At 32.5% G+C, this 22,351-nt stretch overlaps 2 protein-coding genes across 2 annotated transcripts; both read left to right on the forward strand.

Annotated features, from left to right (window-relative positions):
- Positions 1-11,354: 11,354 nt before the first annotated feature.
- LOC122588390 lies at positions 11,355-12,113 on the forward strand. Its single transcript, XM_043760495.1, has one exon. The coding sequence runs from the start codon at positions 11,355-11,357 to the stop codon at positions 12,111-12,113; it is 759 nt and encodes a 252-aa protein (XP_043616430.1).
- Positions 12,114-20,029: 7,916 nt separating this feature from the next.
- LOC122589667 lies at positions 20,030-20,846 on the forward strand. Its single transcript, XM_043761983.1, has one exon. The coding sequence runs from the start codon at positions 20,340-20,342 to the stop codon at positions 20,697-20,699; it is 360 nt and encodes a 119-aa protein (XP_043617918.1). The 5' UTR covers positions 20,030-20,339; the 3' UTR covers positions 20,700-20,846.
- The last annotated feature ends 1,505 nt before the right edge of the window (positions 20,847-22,351 follow it).

Here is a 22,351-nt window from a genome sequence, read left to right on the forward strand (position 1 = left end):
TGGTGTGTAAGTGTAATTTTTTTTATTTGTTTGTTGAAAAGTTTTAACTAGATCATGATTTTTTGTATTTAACTATTTTATTTATTTTAGGGTAAATTACAAAACTCATACCTGAGGTTTGTTCAAAACTACACTGGTCATACCTACAATTCAAAAATTACGCCAGACATACTTATCGTTGTCAAAAACTTACACTGACCATACCTATTGCTGACGGTCGTTTATTTGACCGTTAAGTCAAGCCACGTGCCATGCATGTGAGGTACCAAAATCGTAATTTCATGTATACTTCAGGTATCATCTATGTAATTTACTCTAATATAAAATTATTAAGATATTTATATTTATATTTCATTTATAAAAGTGAGTGGCTATTCTATATAAAATTTCATATATATATATATATATATGTTTTAGGTAAAATAAAACAAGTATTAAAGTAAAACAAATAAAACAATAGGTTTCTAATCACTGAAATCACCGTGCATCATGAAAATCACCATGCATCATTTGCTTCGTGAATTATCGTGCATCAATTTAACCATGATCTAGTGTCTTATTTGTTTTACTTTAATATTTTTTTTACAATACCCAACCCATAAAATATAATAATAATAATAATAATAATAATAATAATAATAATAATATATAAGTAAAACTTTAGTGGTATTCTTGCTTTTCATCCTTGTTATATTTACTATACACATATAACAAAATAATAATGACATATATAATAATAAATGCATTCTTGTAACAGTTTTTTCTCGATACATTTTTCATTAAAAAAACTATTTTTTCGTATACTCGAAAATTCTTAATAATCTTTTATTAGGGCAAATTACACAAATGATACCTAAAAGTATACTCGAAATTACAATTTTGATACCTCAACTGCACGACACGTGACTTGACTTAACGGCCAAATAGACAACCGTCAGCGATAAGTATGGTCAGTGTAAGTTTTTGACAGCGATGGGTATGTCTCGCGTAATTTTTAAATTGTAGGTATGACCAGTGTAGTTTCGAACAAACAGCAGATATGATTTTTGTAATTTACCCTTTATTTTATAAAGTGATGGTTTTTTATTTATTTTTTCTTTTAATAAACAACTAATGTTATTAAAAAAATTGGAAAATTGAAATGTAGGTGAAGGTATATTTGATATAAAAATTAGAGTTAAAAAAAGTAAAGGGATAAATGTGGATGTAGTGAAAGCAAAGAAAAAAAAATAGTACTGTATTTGTGATATGATTCCCAACTTTGATGTTGATGGTTTCACCAACAAGGATACCGTTCCTCTTAAAGCCCAACATGTATTGGCGAATGCCTTTTTCTTAGTAAAATTGTCCAAGATATGAAGGTACACTTTGACATGAAAATCAGACAAAAAGCCATTTTAAAGTGTCTAAAGGCACCACATGCGCAAGGTAATCTCCTTGTTGTCCCTAATCCCTATAGATGTGTTAGGACAACATATGTCACCGGTAGGGTATCGCACTATACTCTCAAACCCGTTGACATTTTGGTCTTTGGTTGGACTAGGGAAAACATGCATGTATGGATTTACAGGAGTCTCTTCTCTGGTGGGCTTAGAGTGCAGCTTCACTGTTGGTCTTGTTGCTTTAAAAGTTGCTTCATGAAAAGTAGCCAAATACGAGAAGACGTACCTTGAAAACCAACACGTGTTTATACCTTTTGCATTTGATACATTTGGGTTTCTTGCACCGGAGGCCGCCGTCGAGATACTTGGAAGGATCGAAAGGGTCATGCATAGTAATGTTATGATGTCACGATTAATGAATGTAGTTTTTAAACGTCTTAGTTTTGTCATACAAAAAGGATTGACGATGCAAAAATGTCCATTATATAGTAATAAGTTAATTAATAGTAATAATAAAAAGGCGTTAAGCCACATTTTGGTTTTTATGGATCGAGTAATTATTTATTATGCCATTGATTAGTTGTACGTTAAATACGGGCTACAGTGCTACACATTGATGTTTGACCAATCATGCCATGTGTTAGTAACTTTATGGAAAGACTAGTTGCTTCTCGATAAAGAAAACATAAAAATAAATCATATTGCTTCATTTCCCATTTTTCATTCTACATGTATTACTGTATTATTTTCATTATTATAGTCTAACGATTAAGGTCGAATTGTAATTGTATTATGTACTTTTTTGTATTGACATATATATAGCGTTTGAGGAGTGTATGGACCCAAATGGACATTCCTTTGGCATCATATTTCAGATTCCAGACATATTACAGACTATTTTATTTATTTGGTGACGGTGCATTTGGAAAACAAGAAATAATTTTACACATAACGTCATTCTCGAAAGTAGTGTAAATTTATTCTAACTCCATTGTTGTGTCTGTTGGGTTATATAACTATTATCAAATCAAATCACAAAGCACGCAGCGGAATATAAAATCTATGTAGTTAATTAATTAACCAAGATATAGAATATGTATCTTAAATGGGAGAGAATTAAGTAAGAAACCTTAATAAGAAGGTTTGAATTAAACCTCTCTACGATTGCACACACAACGTTGGAATGTATGTATGCTAGTACTTGATCACGAACCGAACAACCCTTGTTGCTATCTCTTTAATTCGAACCAACCAAAACCTCGAAACCCTTTGTTTTTGTTGATGTTGATCGAACCAAGAAGAGAGAAGAAGAGATTTTTTAGGGTTTTAGAAAACCTAATGAATTGTGTGTAGAAAACAGTTAGATTAGGCCTCTATTTATAGACTTAGGAAACTTGATGACCAAGTTTAGGGTGTTTGAAACCCTTGGACGATCGCCCCCCCCCCCCCCCCCCTCTAGACTATTCAAGAGGGTTTCCTAATTGTTTCCTAATTCCAACTCTTCTTCGTTAAGTCCGTTAGTTAAGTACCGTTAACTATTAACTCTTTTAACGAACCTCCGTTAGTTCTTCGTGATCAAATTAATTAATAAATTATATTTAATATATTAATTAATTTATAGTTACATTCACGTTGAGGTGTGACCCCGTAGGCTTAAATACTTTCCGGACATACGTTCATTTTACGTGATCATATTCTAACAGCTCTCACTTGAGCTCGTAACGAATGAAGGTAATAACATTGGTTAGCGTCTAGCAACACGCCAATGCTCCCGAAAACATTTAAGTATATTTTTAAATGATTAAGGCATTTATTATCCCTTTGTTCTAGATACCTTGTTAAATATGAATATGGATCAAGGTCATTTCATAATTTAACGATTATGTTTCTCATTCAATAACTAATTAATGATTACCAAATATAATCGAGAACCATCTAGATTTATTTGGGCACGGTCATGCAAACATCTTAATTAGTCAAATGAGGGCGCCAATGGTATCATGCTTCAACTTTTAACTTGAAGGAACAAATCCTATATTGACTACACGTGTCAGTCATCATACTTCACGACACTTTCTGAAAATAGCCCTTTATGTACCCCCTTATTCAGGTGAGTTAGAACTACATCTAGTAAGTGCAATTCATACATGCTGACCTACTTGTATCTCAAGTCAAAGGATCAATAAAAGTAACCATTTACGAATTTCACTTAATGACGACGATCCATAAAGCGATAATTCGTTAGTGGGGTAGTCTGATATGCATCCGCTGTGGATATCATGTGAGTTTGGTGGGAACCATCCATTACATATTCCAAGAATATAACCAATCACTCACATTTGTCTTAGTTTAATTATATTCCCATATAATTAATCGACAATAGACAATTTAGAATATTTAATAATATATAAAAATATTAAATAAAATATTCAAGGATTAAACATGCAAATATAGGACACAATTTAATATTGAATGAAATCAAACATATCAAGTACTTTATTTCATTATGGAAAATATAAATTGTTTAACATCCCTTATACAAATACCGAAACAACAGATTTACATGAAATAACTAGCTAATTTAAGTCCTATGCCCTCGGCATGCCTTTCAAGCTTAGGCCTAGACAAAGCTTTTGTGAAAGGATCAGCTAAGTTAAAATCTGTGTGAACTTTGAGTAATTTGATTTCCCCTAGTTCGATCTGCTCACGAACATAGTGATATCGTCTAGCATAATGTCTGACACCTTTCTGAACTTCGGGTTCGTTGGCAATGATTAATGCACCGGTATTATCACAGTACAAATTAGTGGGTAAGTCATTTGAGGGGATAACGTTTAGCCCGCTAATGAACTTCCTTATCCAGACTGCTTCCATTGCGGCTTCTGGGGCGGCAATGTACTCAGCCTCTGTTGTAGACACGGCAACTGTGGTTTTTAGCTCATAGCATTCCACCGTACCTTCATTTAAATAATGAAGACGTATCCCGACTGATCTTTTGAATCATATTTATCAGTCTGAAATCCAACATCACAAATTCTATTACCATTTGAATTTTTGATCGGGATTTCTAACATACACCAAGAATAATTCTTTAGTAGCATACATGTACTTAAGAATATTCTTTATAGCAATTCAATGATCCTATCCAGGATTTTGCTGATAGTGACTAACTATATTTTGCGCGAACGCAATATCAGGTCTACTGCATCTTACCGCATACATAATAGATCCCACAGCCGAAGCATATGGGATTTTTCGCATACGCTTCACCTCATTAGGTGTAGAAACACTGTTCTTGCTAGATAAGTTAAGTCCTTGCATGAGTGTAAACCCACACATAGAATGTTTCAAGATTCTTATCAATATAAGCACTTTGACTTAATCTAAACAACCGCTTTAATCTATCTCGGTAGATCTTGATTCCAAGAATAAATGCTGCTTCACCTAAATCTTTCATGGCAAAACACTTTCCAAGATGGGATTTAACATCTTGCAACATTGGAATGTGTTTTCCTATGATCAATATGTCATCGACATATAAGACAAGGAAAGTAACATTACTCCCACTAGCTTTGCGATATACACATGGCTCATCGGGATTTTGAACAAAACCAAACTTTTTGATTTATTCATCAAACCGTTTATTCCAACTTCTTGATGCTTGCTTTAGTCCATAAATGGACCTTTGAAGCTTGCATACTTTGTTGGGATGTTTTGGATCAATAAAACCTTCTGGTTGATCCATATAGACTTCTTCATCCAAGTAACCATTTAAGAAGGCAGTCTTAACATCCATTTGCCATATCTCAAAGTCATAGTACGCTGCTATGGCTAAGAGAATCCTAATAGCTCTAATGTCCGCGACTGGAGAAAATGTTTCATCATAATCAACACCGAAACGTTGAGTATAACCTTTCGCCACGAGACGAGCTTTATAGGTGTGTACATTTCAATCCATGTCCGTCTTCTTTTTGAAGATCCACTTACACCCAACAGTTTGAGCATTTTGTGGAAGATCAACCAAGCTCCAAACTTGATTGTCTTTCATGGATTTCATTTCCACCTTCGTAGCTTCAAGCCATTTGTCAGATTCCGGATCTGATAATGCAGCTTTGAAATTTGGAGGCTCATCGAGATCTCCAACAACGTCTTCTTCTACCATCAGACATAGTCTTTCGGTAGGAGGTCTTGTCCTTTCGGACCTACGAAGTGGAATCGCTTCATTATCATCGACTTGAGGTTCATCACTTTGAACATTCCCCCCCCCCAAGTTGATGATTGCTAGTATCTTCAGAAGGTGACACATCTTCCTCTTGAGTCTCATCAAGTTCTACAACCCTCCCACTGTTCTCTTGAACTAATTTCTTTTCAAAGAATTCAACATATCAAGCAACACGAACAGTGTTTTTGGCAGGATCATAGAAGTCGTAACCCATCGTTTCCTTAGGGTATCCGATAAAGATGCACTTAGTAGTTCTGGGTTCAAGTTTGTCAGGCGTATCACACTTCACAAGTGCCTTACATCCCCAGACTCTTAAGTAAGACAAATTAGGGACATCTCCATGCCATAATTCGTATGACGTCTTGTCAACCTTCTTGGTTGGAACCATATTGAGAATGCGTACAGCAGTCTCTAGAGCATAATCCCAAAACGAAAAATGGGAGAGTTGTACGGGTCATCATTGATCTTACCATGTCTAACAAGGTTCGATTTCTCCTTTCAGATACTCCATTATGCTGAGGAGTATATGGAGGAGTAAGATGTTGGAAAATTCCACATGCTTTAAGATAATCCTTAAACTCTTGGCTTAAGTATTCACCACCTCGATGCGAACGAAGAATCTTGATGGTTTTACCGAGTTGATTTTCTACTTCATTTTTAAACTCTTTGAATGTTTCAAAACTTCATGTTTATGTTTAAGCAAGTAAACATAACCATAACGACTGAAATCATTCATAAAATAATGAAATAGTTAGCATATTTCCTTGACACATGCCTAAATGGGCCACATACATCCGAATGTATTAGTCCAAGTAGTTCCTTAATCCTCTCCGGTTTTATGCGGAAAAGATATACTTGTCATCTTTCCGAAAATACAATATATGCATTTGTCAAATGATTCATCATTTGATTGTTAGATCCCTTCACGTTGAAGTTTTCAATGCTTTTCTTGCTAACGACAATTTCAAAGATGCGCATTTATCAAATGATTCATCATTCGATTGTAAGATATCTTCACATTGAAGACTGTTAATGCGTTTCTTGCTAATGATAATGTCGAAGACACGCATTTATCAAATGATTCATCATTCAATTTATAAGATATCTTCACATTGAAGTTTTAAATGCGTTTCTTGACAAAAATTAAACAAGATGACAATGTCAAAGATAGAGTCCAAGTTAACTTGACTTTTTTGCTATTGAATTATCATTTGAATCTCATAAACACTTATAATTCAGTTAAGAAGATACTTGAAGAACTGGTTAAACCAACTTGCTTCTTCTTCTTGTTCAACTCAGCTAGATACTTAGGACAATTCCTCTTCCAGTGTCTCACCTTAGCATAGTGATGACAAGACTGGTCTTTAGCCGTATGCTGCTTTTTCCAAAGGGTCTTTTAAGGTTTTGAGACTAAACACTTTGTTTTCTCTTGCCTAAGTTCTTGCCTTTAGCTTTACAGTTGTTTTGCTTTCTAAACCATTCCCCCCTTGATCATAAGAACTTGGGGTATCTCAGATTTCTTGGAAGGTTTTCTTCATACTCAATCAACTTGATATGAAGTCCAACTATGCAAATCTGCAATTATCTCTTATACCAATAAGAATCGACAGAAGATACGCATAGTTTAATTCTTTCCATAATGCTCAAAGTGACTCTTCATCTTGAGTACATGAGCATTTACCGGTTTCCCATACTCGTGTTCAAGTTATGGAGTGACTCAATTAGCTAAAGTAATTCAACTCCAACTTGTTTTCCGTACATAGACTTGAGTTATTTGATCATATCACACGGATTTTGCAATCCGAATTGCCTTTTGAAGCTTAGGAGACATGCTTCTAGCATCAAATAAACAATCTCAATATGTCTATTGTACCGAGTAGTTTATGCTTCCAACTGCAAAGTAGTGGCATTCGCATCAGGAATAGCAGTATCTGAGTTTCAAATGACATTGGTTTTCTTTTCAACTCGTAGAACAATTCTCTATTGACAAAACAGTCATTGAAATTGGTTTCAGAAAGTTTTCTCTTTTTAGCATCGACCTGAAAGCCGATTGGTGTATGTTTTGTGAAGGATTTGTTGCCTTTTACAAAACAGATTCAAGTTCAATTATCGGTATTTTCGATAATAAATCCTTAAGAAATTAATTACCCAATGTTTACAAAATAAATAATTAATTTCATTAAGGCTAGGATCCAATTGACATGCAACCATTTCATCAGTTGAGAAATAATTGCACTCAAAAGGTAAGTGATGAGCAATAATTGCATTACAAGTGCAATTCCTAGAAAGTATGGGACCTACATAAGACACTTGATTCATCAAGTGATCTTTTGTAGTCATGTTTTGTCCCATCTTTTGCCACGGGTCAAAGTCTTACCGCTTAACTCGCTTTAAGTCGTCCAACTAAGAACGTGCAAAATTGACCACCACTGTGTACCAGCGAATGGGTTTCGCCATGCAATCGCCATTTCACCACTGTGTACCAGTGAGTAAAACAACGACCCCATGTGTCCTTGACAAATTGGATGGCAAATGACTTAAGTTTATTGGGTCATTCAATTTGATATGTGATCAAAAGCTATGTTTCGAAGATTCATGCATATCTTCTAAACATAATATTTAATAAAATTCATTTTTATAGTCTTAACAACACAAGAGATCTCGGTAGCTCCATTTGAACGCACAAATAAGCGCAAGGGCAAAGGTTTGCGATGAACGCAATTAAAAACCCGCTCTTTTAGAAGGCTAGCGCACTCCAACTTATATCTCTCTTAGAGTTTGTTCAAATGGGTGAGCCGGTGTATCTCAAGGTTGTAAGACTCCAATTTTATTAAAAAAACCTCTATTTCGATATTGCTTAGTCAAGTTTATATTTTCCCAATAACAATTTTACATCACAATTTATATCACAATAAATATGCAAAATTATAAACTATAACTATTAAGCATGCAACGAGTTATGGTAGGCCACCTAAACATGTCACTATGGTTTATTCATGTCTAAATCGGCTCCCCCTTTAAAGAAGAGGACCACATACATCAAGTCGCCTTGATTGCGTAAGCCTTAAACATATACAAAACAATCAGTTATCATATAAGCACATAGTTGCTCACTGGAAATTCCAGTAGCTTCACGACCTGTTTAGACCTGTTTTTGGTCCGATTTAGATTTCGACCAGAACTACAAAGTTTTAGCCCTATGTGTTGAGCATCTACAGTTCAAAGAAAGACCTCTAACTCATTACGGATTAAAAGATATGAATTTTTAGTAAACTATCGCAAAACAGAAAATTTACACGAAAAATTCACAAAGTCACACAATTAATTATACAATTATCTAGCATAATTAACCCTAATGATCAAGATTTCATATCAATATATCTAAGTAAGAATCATGAATGATTTATATGAAAAATTCATGATTTTTACTTCTTTTTAACTTTAAAAAAAATAAAGATACAACATATAATCATATGCAATTTATCACATAAACATGCAATTAATCAAAACTTGGATTAGGAACCCTAAAAAAAAAAATTTATTTTTTTATTTTCTGGAAAAAAGTTTCGATCCATATATATATATATATATATATATATATATATATATTAAATAAAACCTTTTTCTTATTAAATAATGTAATTAAATTACAAAATCAATTTAACTATATATATATATTCGAAAATTTTGAAGATCAAGAACCCTAACCCCCCTTCAAGTTTTGATTTATTGGTAATCAAAAAACATACATAGTAGGCTCGTGATACCACTGTTGGGTTATATAACTATTATCAAATCAAATCACAAAGCACGCATCGAAATATAAAATCTATGTAGTTAATTAATTAACCAAGATATATAATGTGTACCTTAAATTGGAGAGAATTAAGCAAGAAACCATAATAAGAAGGTTTGAATTAAACCTCTCTACGATTGCACACACAACGTTGGAATGTATGTATGCTAGTACTTGATCACGAACCGAACAACCCTTGTTGCTATCTCTTTAATTCGAACCAACCAAAACCCGGAAACCCTTTGTTTTTTTTTATGTCGATCGAACCAAGAAGAGAGAAGAAGAGATTTTTTAGGGTTTTAGAAAACCTAATGAATTGTGTGTAGAAAACAATTAGATTAGGCCTCTATTTATAGACTTAGGAAACTTGATGACCAAGTTTAGGGTTTTTGAAACCCTTGGACGATCGCCCCCCCCCCCCCTTCTAGACTATTCTAGAGGGTTTCCTAATTGTTTCCTAATTCCAACTATTCTTCGTTAAGTCCGTTAGTTAAGTACCGTTAACTATTAACTCTTTTAACGAACCTCCGTTAGTTCTTCGTGATCAAATTAATTAATAAATTACATTTAATACATTAATTAATTTATAGTTACATTCACGTTGAGGTGTGACCCCGTAGGCTTAAATACTTTCCGAACATACGTTCATTTTACGTGATCATATTCTAACAGTGTCTGCCCTTCTTATGGATTACCAACCAAAAACGTGATATACATGTGACATGGAATATATGGAGTGGGAGTCTATAAGTTAGCTGGTATTTATGATGTATTGCTTCATTTCTTTGAAGGAGTTTCAATTTCTAGACTAGATGTCGTGTGTTTTGGCTCTAGGGTGTTTATTTTTTTTGTTCGTTGTTTGTGCCGTTGTACGTATTGGATTCTTGGGGCCTGGTTGGAATCATATCAAAGAAATATCTCAAAGTAAAAACAAGTGACATAGCCTCTATACGTGGAGGTTTTTCTCTTGTCCTTTCATAGCTTTTTTTTCCACCCATTTTACGACCCTCGCATTTAAGGTCCTAGGAAAAACGTAGAGTGCGTCATATCGAGTTGTATCTCTAGACTTTACTTTTGTATCTTGTAATTTTTTCCATCTAGCGTCTTGCTAGTTGGATTTACATTTAGTTTCCTTTCGTCTGTGAGAGAAATGGTGTTTAAACATGATTCAAATTTAAAATACTAGTTTTGAAAGTTTAATATCTATATAGATAGATTATATAAAAAGTACATGATGTTTTTAGATAAAAAATTATCGAGAGCAACATTAGATTTTAGGAATTGAATTAAAATAAAAATGTCAAATGTATATGCGAAGTTTAATAAGAGAGCAGTTGAATTCCACCACTGATTAAGCAATCAATGCATCCATTATTGAGCCTTACATCTTGAAAAATATATTATAATCATTCCCCTTATTAATAAGTTTGATATCTTATCGAATATATAAACCAATGAATAAATTATAAGTAAATGGGTTTTTATTTTTGGGTTAAGAAGAACGTATGTAACTTGTATATTTTGTTATTGTGGGAGAAAAACTCTCTTAGTTTCATTTTATGTAATTACCTTATAAAATTGAACTAATCGTGTAAAGACCGGGGCTAAGTGTAAAGACCGAGGCTAAATGCTGATGTGAGGGTCACTTATTGTGTCACGTCTCAAATGCTACACGATTTGTTTAATTTTATACGTTAATTACGTACCATAAACTAAATAAAAAAAAAATAAATAAATCCTCAGATACCTAACCCATTTCTGAAAATACAAGTTACGAGCTAGCAATATAAATAGTGGGTACCTACTTACATGACAACCACGTACGAAATCTTGATCTCCCTTTCATATACTAGCTAGCAAAATATTGAATTCTCTTTCTTTCTAATTAAAAATCATATCGACTGGAGAATTTGATCGATCAAAATTAAATACAAATAAGCTACAGGTATCAGATATGGCCGACAGTATCATCCCACTGCCACCATCAACAACAAAGAAGTCTAACAAAATCAGAGACATTGTTAGGCTTCAACAGATGCTTAAGAAATGGAAGAAGGCTGCGATCGACACCAAGAACAACAACAACAACAACAATGACGTCCTGGATAATGTTGCTCCTCCTACAAACAAGACAACGACGACAAAAGGTCTCAACAAGTTCTTGAAGAAAACTCTATCATTTTCTGATATCAGCAACAACAACAGTAGTAGTAGTTCTTCTACTTCAGGGGGTCAGGCGGATCATCAAGAGGGTGTTGCGGTGCGAAAAGGATACCTGGCGGTTTGGGTCGGGAGAGAGGAAGATGCAATGAAGAAGTTTGTAATCCCAACGGATTACTTGGCACATCAAGCATTCAGTGTCCTCTTACGAGATGCTGAAGAAGAGTTCGGTTTCCAACAAGAGGGAATCCTCAAGATACCATGTGATGTCCCTCTCTTTGAAAACATCTTAAAGCTGATGACTCATGATCACAATCATCATAATAAGAAAAACCACCACCAGCAGCAACGTCCAACAACTCTCCTCAAATCTTCATCTTCAACATCATCATTCTTCTTATACGAACAACAACAACAACCGCAACCAGATCAGCTGCTTATTATTAACCATCCGGCCACCACCACCACTACTACTACTACTACTACTTTTGATTCTCAATTGAAAACCCCTCCAACCACTCCAACACGTCACCTTCCCTTGTACTGTCGATAACTAATTCCTTCATTTATATCATTTCATTATTTGTGAGATGCTTAATTAATTTTTCACCTTGTTCCGCATATATATATATACACACACTAGTCCTAATACCCGTACGATGTATGGTAGCTATATAGATTGTGTCATAAAGAAATTCGAATATGACACATAACCTTATTCGTGAGTATGAAATAAATTATGTTTAAAGTAAACCTATCATTAAAGCTATATTATAATAAACAGTAATGATAAATATAATACATGTTTAGTTAGAGTTTTGAATTTACCTTGAATTTTTACAATCAAATCAAACTCGGAACTTGGTGTTAGAATATGATCACGTAAAATGAACGTATGTCCGAAAAGTATTTAAGCCTACGGGGTCACACCTCAACATGAATGTAATTTATATTATTAATTAATATATTAAAGTAATACATTAGTTAGTTTGATCACTAAATGATTAATTTAAATAAGTTAAAAGGTTAATTGTATTTAATTAATTAAAGAGGAGGATTAAATGTGAAAATAGAAAATTAGTGTTGGACCCTAATTTTCCTATTGGGGGCCGGTTCTATCAAGGGCCCTTTAAGCCTTGATTTGACTTGTTTTCTAAGGTAATTAAACCTTAATTATTCCCTATATATAGTGGGTTAATTCTATAGGGTTTATTCATTCCAATGCACACAAGAAAATATCCTCTTCTCTTCCTTCTTTTGTTCGGTCGTAAGATACAATCAAAAAGGGTTTTTAATTGTTTGGTTTGTAACAATTCAAAATCCATGTACATAATTAATGCTTGGAATTATTTATGGGATTTTGGTTTGGTCGACTTTTATAGATTTCGACTAATGGGTTTTCGAATGAAGGAAATTATACAAAGGGTTGTGAAGTTCGTAATCAAGTACTAACATACATACATTCCAATGTTGTGTGTGCAATCGTAGAGAGGTTTAATTCAAACCTTCTTATTAAGGTTTCTTGCTTTATTCTCTCCAATCTAAGGTACACGTTTTCTATCTTGGTTAATTAATTAAACTATATAGATCGTGTCTTCCGTTGCGTGCTTTGTGATTTGTTTGATAATAGTTATATAACCCAACACTTGGAAGCATAATGGATGAAGGCAAATAGCCTTGTGATTCGAATCATAAACTCAAATTTCTTAAACCTTTATGTTAATAACTTATTATTATATATTAATATAAGCAATAGGAATTGAAGAAATGAGAAAGAAAAAGAAATATTAATGAGAACACGATTAATCAAATATATAAGATTATAATAAGTTTTGTATCTATAAGCCCAAAGTTGGAGTTTAATAATCACTAGGTAATAGCTTAGTGGCCACCAGTCGCCATTTTTCAGGAGAGGTCCTGGGTTCGAGTCTTGCTAAAGGCAAATTTGAGATAATTAAGGGATTATTAAGCGGTTGAGGTTCACCTAGGCACTAGCCTAGCTGAGGGATTAGTGGGTACCAAATGGTACATGGGATCAGAAGGGTTCCCATCCAATTACCTTTTTTTTTTAGTTAGAGTTTAATTTCAAGTTTAATAAGAAAATTGAATCTATATATAACTAAAAATACTAATTTAATAAAATAAATAAATTAAAAAGACACGTGTGGATAAAGGATTACACTACGTATCGTCGTTTTAAAAACATCTCAATCATGTTTATTGGTAGATATCTGCTCCTTTCTCTTTTGTCTTTTACGAACATGCTGGCTACTTTTTAGTTACTGATCGATCGAGAATGAATTGGCTACGTAATTAATTGCTTAATTAGTGCATTCATGAAATTGATTAAGTGAGATAATAACAAATTAATACCATATATTGATATATACTGTACTACACTATATACTATATATATTGATAATAATGGACCTCATCACTTCATATGTTTCTGACCTATTCATTTTCCATTCGGTTTTTATATTTATATGTTTCTGCCTATTCATTTTCCATTCGGTTTTTATATTTAACCGTGGCATGCAATCAAAGGTGGTATCAGAAAAAAAATTTTAAAGGGGCAAACTTAAAAAACTTATGAAAAATAAATCTAAAAAGGGGCAAAATGTTAAAAACCTATAGAAAACTTTTAAAAATTTATGAAAAATTTAAAATTACATGACAAAATTTGAATTTAGAGGGGGAATTGGACGCCCTTACCCCTCCCCCTAGTACCGCCCCTGCATGCAACAACCCTAGATGAATAGAAGGCTTAGCCTACCTTCCATTCGATATTTTTACAATGTCCTCAATGCTGCTAATCTCTACCACTAGACAGATTTCAACCAACAATGACCATTTCCAGAATTCATATCTATTTATATCCAAGAATGGTACCATTAATTAAGAAATTCAAGAGAAGGCAAAATAAAAAAAAATCCATAGAAAAACTGTTGTACATTATGAATATCTTTGTGCATGATTGTATATGTATTTGTGCTCTATGATTCTTCGTTATTCAATTTTATAATGACCCAATATCAAGATCTTATTGGTAAACGCCTAGAATGCATGACTTTAAGATGTAAAACCGACTTATTTTGTGAAGCTTAATAGAAGATTAGGGCGTTTTTATGCTGTTGAGTGATTTTCAGGTCATAAGTAATAAAATGGAGCTAATTGGATGAAGAAACAAGTCAAGAAAGGTTAAAGCAAAAATCTGAAAAATTGTCATTTCTGGGCCACAGTGCAGGACGCCCAAAGTGACAGTGCGGAACGGCCTCACCTGAAGAAAATTCCAAAAATTTGGGATTTTATTATTTTTGTGTTTATATATTATTCAAAGTCGAAGTTGGCAGTTTTCTTTCATATTTTCTCATCCTTGGAGCAGTTCTTAAGACACACAACACCCCAATTTCATCATCAAATCACAATTTCATGGAGATTAAAACCCTAATTGAAGAATCAATGATGATATCAATGATGAAGATTTTAGGCTAATTCTCTTTTGATCATTCTCATGTAAACAATTATGTAAGACAATTGTATTCATCTTTTTCTTATGTTCATGTTGGATTAGATGTTTAATTTCTCATTAGTCTTTTAACATCTAATGTTGTTTGGATTGTTTGAATGGTTACTAGTTTATAACTTTGAATGAATTCCATCTATATTTTGATTTTAAATTCTTGTTAATCAATTATTATTGGAAGAATCTGTTATGAACTTGTAATCTTGTTAATAAATAGATAATTTAGTTGTGTCAATTCTCCGGTTTTCGTTATCGTGAATCATCACAACCTAATTGATTAGTTCTTAGCATTCATTCAATCCAAGCTTATAACGAGTCATGTCTATGTGATTTCCAACGAACATAAGTTAGGTTATACTTTTGAAAACATAATTTGAAGCATGAGAATGATCCATTTTATTTAATTGAAGTATTTTGTTAAGTTATAACTATTTGTAGTTTTAATTCAACTCAATCAATCAATCAATTTTAAGTTTATGTCTAGTTCAATTAACTTTGTAAATTCTTTGACACTTTCCCATGATTCCCTGAGGATATGATACTCGACTTACCCGTACTAGTTATAGGTATTTAGTTTATATTTTTGATCGATCCAACGACATCGATCACTTATACTATGTGTTTTACTCTAAATTTCGAGACTATACCTAATTATTCTATGTTATCAATACTACAATGTAAAACATTAAGTGTCTTAGAAAATTAATTTTTAAGAGCTCTAATTTAATACAAGATCAATTAGTCAAAACAGAAAAAAAGATTATTAAAACAAAAACTTTATATGTTAGTATAAAAGAAAAAATTAACATAAATATAACGTAAAAAATCATTTAAAAAGACCCTTGTAGTATAATATCAATAAGACGACAAACTTTCTCTTTTGCAAAAATATTATTAACTAGTCTTCAAGCCGTCTGATGGACGGATAATCTCAGTATATATATATATATATATATATATCAAAAGTAAATATCAAAATAATAAATAACAAAACAAATAAAATATAATAAAACATGAACAACACAAATTTAAAATAATAAACCTTTTTGTAGTAGAAGAAAAGGTCAACTTCATATGTTGAATTTTTTAATTAATTAAATAATTAAAATCTTCTCAAGTTAATGGCTAAAAATAAATATAAATTAAGTATTCATGACTAAAAAGTATAAATTAATGAGACTTTTTGACGAATATTAATATAAATTTTAAAGTAATTAGAAGAAAGTAGTAGACTTAAAAATAGATTTTAGGGGTGCCAAATGTAATCTCGACATCCTCTTTTAGTTATGTTATAGATTTCGTGTAATACACGAGCTTACTTATAACGGTAACAAAAGTAAAATAATGTCTCATTTCTTAAATAGATTTTTAGAAATCAATTTTTCGAAAAGTCAACTTTCAATATATTTAGAAATAGTTATTTATTTTTAAACAACTCAATATAGATATTTTAACAAAAAAATATATAGTAAATCATGATACCATCATCAATAGATAGATTGGTATATCGTGTTGTTTGAGACTAAAAGATAAAAAGTAATTAACTGCTCAGTGCCGCCTTTCGCGGGTTTTGAGCCCCAATACCTCGACGGTGTATGGGGGAGGTTAAGATGTAAGCAGACCTTACCTCTACCTAAGTAGAGAGGCTGTTTCCAGTATCTACCTAAATGGTAGAAAAGGTCCTCCAACCTTTGCATGGGATGAGGATCGAACCCATGACCCCTGTTTTCAGAGGCAAGAGTGTTTACCACTGATCCGCTTTTTATTTGAGACTAAAAGATCTTAAGTTTAAATCTTGATGTATGCAAAATGTTACTAAAAATGGAGACAGATTTTTTTACCATGAGCTTGGTATGAAAAACCTGAGTCTAAATTTGCCGCTAAAAGAAAAAGTAAAAAGATTCATGATTACCGATGGGGAGTCAGTTGTGTATTATATATCCCTAAATTAAATTTGCAAGGACAGGAGACATGTACGATTAAGTAAAAATAGAATTTTACGTACAAGTACCTTCCAACTTCTTCGCTAGAATACACATGCCATCCATGTGGATTCCCATGTGACTGGAATACTGGATAGTTACTCTTTTAAGTTTTAACTATTTTTTGTTTCTTTAAAAATTCTTTAATTTATTCGATACTTTTGACTCGGCTCAAAATCGGATTTTTTGACTCATGACTCGAAACGTGACTCGAATCGTAAGAGTTAGGATATTTGATAATATATAATTTTATAATTATATATAAGTATTTATCGTAAAAATATAGTATTTAATTGATATATTAAGCTAAAAAAGAGAAAAAAACTATCAAAATAATATCAAATTTAATAACATATAAAGGAGTTATGTTTTGCAAAAATAAAAAGTCTTTGAAAAAAAAATTAAAAAATTGTGACTCGTGACTCGGACACGACTCGGACCGACTCGCACAACAAAACACGAGTCATGTTACGAGTCTGGAGCAAAGACGAGTCATACACCGAGTCGCCTCGTTTTTATTTTGTTTTGACTTGACTCGTACGAGTCGACTCGTGACTCGTACGAGTTTGACAACTATGGTAATTACCAATTTGTTTCTTTAAAAACACTGGATATGTACCCTTGGTCCTTTGACCGTCTACACACAATCCTCATTCTTGTGACTATTAAGTAGCATAAGCTACTTACTATTTGTGTAGGTATAATGTGATGATATGACGATTTAATCATAAAGATGATATGTGACGACTAAGTAGTTATAAATCCTTAGGTATGTGATGATTTATTTGTGGAAATCTTTTGCTTGAATGTGTGGACATATGTAGATACTTTAACGATGTAGATGTTGATTAAGTTGTTCATGATGATGTACGATGAAGAATGGGATGATTAAGATGATTGAGGATTATAGGCACAATATAAGATATGATATCTTTATGACGATGCTTAAGATGACATTGATGATTGAAATCAATATGTACCTTGTAGGATTTGATGTCTTCTATGAAGATTATTAGGTTTATGTACATGATGATATGTTTTACGTATATATGAGATGTAATTGATGAAGTATTAAAAATGATGAACCTTTTGATGAACTAACTTGTTATCTTACTCAACTTTAATTAGCTGATACTTGTTTTGTTGAAATGTGTTGTGTTCTCCAGGTTAGGGAATGAAGATCAGTGAGGTGCATTTGAGGCTGAGTAGACGTTTTAGAGATGCCTAGCTACCTCTAGTGCTTTCATTTATTTAGTCGTAACTTATGAACCTTTATTATGACTATTGTAATGTCTTGGATTTATTCAAGACAAGACAATATGTTGACTTGAAGTTGAATTATATTAAGGACTTATAGATTTTTCTTTATTGTTGCTATGATATAAGTTTGTAACACCATGTGTTGATGATTAACAATTCTAGTAGGAATTGTATATGATTTTATTGAATGTTTCTGTAATGTTTAAACGTTGTTACACGAATATTTTAGAATTCCATATTTTTTTAAAAGTCATGTGCTACAGCAAACGTCCCTGCGAATGATCACGCACTTACCATAAGTCCACAACACTAGCTACATTGGATCGAGTCCACTGCCTATTAATGTGCTTAATTTTAACGTATTTACTTGTACTATATAAATTTAAAAGTCAGGACTTTCTAAACCACTATTAAAGTACGCATTATATGTGCTCAACCATTTATTTTAAATGAAAATAGGTAATGTTGCTTACATATAAGAACTAAATTTGATTGTTTAGAAAATAACAAGAAATCAATTATTAATAATTATAATTTTTCTACATCATTTAATAACTTTATACACTCTTTTACATATAACAAACTGAGAATATTTTAGATGGTGGTGATTTATACACCATTTATTTTTAACTACACACCGCCAAATGTATTTTAGGATGTTGCATTGTATAATACTGTGAAACACATTTGGTGGTTTAGGGCTAAAAGTAGGTGGTGTCTAGATCACTACCCATTTTAGATGTTATGTGACATTATTCTTTTTTTGACAATTAATATATTTGTTTATTTGTTATTTTAGTCCTATTTAGTGTATTTTTATGCATGTAGATTAGTATTAATTCATTTCCATCAAATAAATAAGTAATACAACAACAAAAATAATAATAATATTTACATACAAATCAAGTAATTAATAAATAATATTAGGTCAAATATGTTGACACACAAGTTAAAAAGAAAGTTAGTTTAAAAATTAAAGTTGTTACTTCTAATTCAATATATTAAAAACTTCATATTGTATTTGTTTTTCTTTATTATTATTTTAACTTTACATTATTAATATGACTAACTTTGATTTTTGAGACTTGAAAAAAATAACTTTAAAATATTCTTTTGTAAATGTGGATTTAACTTTAAGGTTTATTCATTATAAATAAGTAAATTTTGTGAATCAAGATTTGCCTCTTTATTTACAATGAGATAAACTATTTTAACATATTAAATTGCTTATAAGGTTCTTCTTGCAGTATTATACTCACAAAATAATCATGAGTATGTTTGGTAAAAGTAGCTGTATTGTTTAGTTGGAGCTGTAAGCTGTAACTTTTAAGCAAAACTGTTAGCTATAGCTTTTATTTTTTGGAATTGTTTGGTATGGTAGCTGTAACTGCAACTTTAAGAGGATTTTGTGTGTTTTTAATGACTAAAAGCTTCATCGAAAAGATAAAGCTCCTGAAACGCTACTTCAAGAAGCGTTTCATCTTGGAGCTTTTTCTTTCAAATAAAAGGTAAAGCTAGTTGCATCCAAACAAAGCTTTTAACACAATAGGAGCTTTTTGTTTAAATTAAAAGCTAAAGCTCTTCAAAAGCTCTTGGAAAACTCTTTACAAACATAGCCATGATATATTCTAAACTTACAAGTTTCGGAACTTGGGAATGTCAAACGTAGCTCAAAAAATTGTGAACAGAAAAAATGATCAGGGTGGACTGTGTGGCAGACGTCCGTTCTACCGTCTGCAATCTGGGAAGCTTACATTTGTCAAATAATTGAGTTGAGTGGGTAGGGTATTTTGGTCGAAGGACCCAATTCAAACAGGTTTCAAAAGGATTGAACAAACCTGTTTTGGTTTCGGGTCGGGCAAAACCCAACAGTTGTACATATAAGTAAAATAGCCCAGTAGGAAAACCCAGTGGGCCAATAGGGTTTACAAACAAGGCGGGCGGGCGGCTTTGAAATATATGTCCAATTCCAATCATTCATTCGGTCATTGGAATAGGAATAGGATTAGGTATGGATATGGAAAAGCAGGAAAGGAGACAAAGTGATGCAGGGGCTGCTGCTCGGAAGAAGCTGCCGAGCCCAAGGGAAATGGTGGCACACTACGAGTCAAAAGGGATGCAACCTCACGAAGCTTCCCTTAAAGTTATCGATGATCTCCAGAATCTTCTTTTCAAGGTGGTCACCACCAACAAGAATGCTCCTGCTACAAAGGAACAAGAGTTAGAAAGAACACTTGGGCGTCTTGAATCCAAGTTAGACTCGAAACCAGGATTCCCCCAAACTCTAGCTATTGGTTTCCTCTCCGGAGCCATCTTCCCTCAACTCGCTAATATTTTCAACAACGCTCGTCTTTCCTCCTCCTCCTCTTGATTTAACTATTACTATCTTTCTTTTATATTTCTATCTTATCATCATTATCATTGTTATATTACTATTCTGTTAATTACCATGTCTTGTTGTACTAACTTTTTATTTAAGTGCCTTTGTTTGGATTGGTCGGATTACCTTATTTGCAAATGCTTACTGTAATTCACCAGTAAAATTGAAATTATTTCAGCAAATGTGATTTTAAAATTGTCTAGAATCGGTGGCTTTATGTTACATCGGTAACGATATCTAGTCCCAACTTAACTTTATGCATTTTCTTTTGACCAGCTATTGTTATTATTATTTTTTAACGTCGAGTTAGTAGTCACTGTAAACACTTGAGCTTGAACCACACATACCTCAACAAGACTTTTCTCGACTTTAGCAATGAGTCATTAACCCATTGGCCAACTATTGTTATTATTAGTTGGTTGTTTGGTTGTCCACGGCATCATGAAAGTATTTGACTTAAAAAAATAATAGAGATTATTTATGATATAAAAGGCTGAAGGTGTAAATATATCTATACATACATATAAAAGAAATATTTCATTTTATTTATGGTAATGTTCAAAGTTACTTTATTTAATATTTTCAAAATATCCCTTATTCTATCTCAAAATCATGTTCTTCTTTTTTCACCAATTTAATTATTTTTATTAATATACCTAAAATAACTTTAATGAAATAAATTATACCACCAATCCCTCAACTCTTAAAATAATTACACTAACCATTATATTAATTACATTTATATCAATAGCTTACATTGTTGATCGTCACCACTATTAGTCTCCACCGCCACCGGTCATCACCACATTGCCGCCACCGCCGCCGCATTTGCGCGGGCACCATGCTAGTATATATTTATATTTATATTATCTATATCTATACTATATTATAAAGCAAATAGGGTTTCAACTTTCAATTTCAACAATGTACAAATGATAATGCATGATGTACCATACATCAATGGCTACAACTTTCTCTCTCCTCCATTAATCATTTTATTCCTCTAATTCTTTCAAAAAATTTTATCTCAAAAACCGTACATCGATTAATTATAAAAATTATATGAGTGTTCTTAAAATTTTATGCTCTTTCATTGGAGATGTCATTCGATATACTTTCGACGAATTTTTAAATCCGATGGCGGAGCTCATACGGTTAAAACATTTGGCTATGACACTTTATCACATATCACCTCCTATGACCTATCACATATCACCTACCTATTGCCCTCACCATCTTACCGCCGCAACGCGTGGGTACTTACCCTCGTATTAATAAATAAATCTCGTTTTTAACTTTTAACATTTAACATTTATAACCTACACTATTCACCGCCGCCATCACCATTACATCACCGCCACCATCGTCTCTATGCCGCATACAGTACAGTGGCGGATCCAGACATTTGTTAAGTAGGGGGCCTAATTTTTTTCTCTCTTTATGGCTAAATTTCTTCAAAAACTATAATTAAAATATATATATATAAACTTGAAAATAGTTTGGATCTAAATTTTTTGATGCATATATTTCATTAAATCTTTAGATAAACAACACATTATATCTAAGGGCTTATATGATCTAATCAAACTAACCAAAACATACTTATAATAACTATATTATGTTAACATATGGGGAAAGATAAT

The sequence above is a fragment of the Erigeron canadensis genome, chromosome 2 (genome assembly GCF_010389155.1).
Source record: "Erigeron canadensis isolate Cc75 chromosome 2, C_canadensis_v1, whole genome shotgun sequence".
NCBI lineage: Eukaryota > Viridiplantae > Streptophyta > Magnoliopsida > Asterales > Asteraceae > Erigeron > Erigeron canadensis.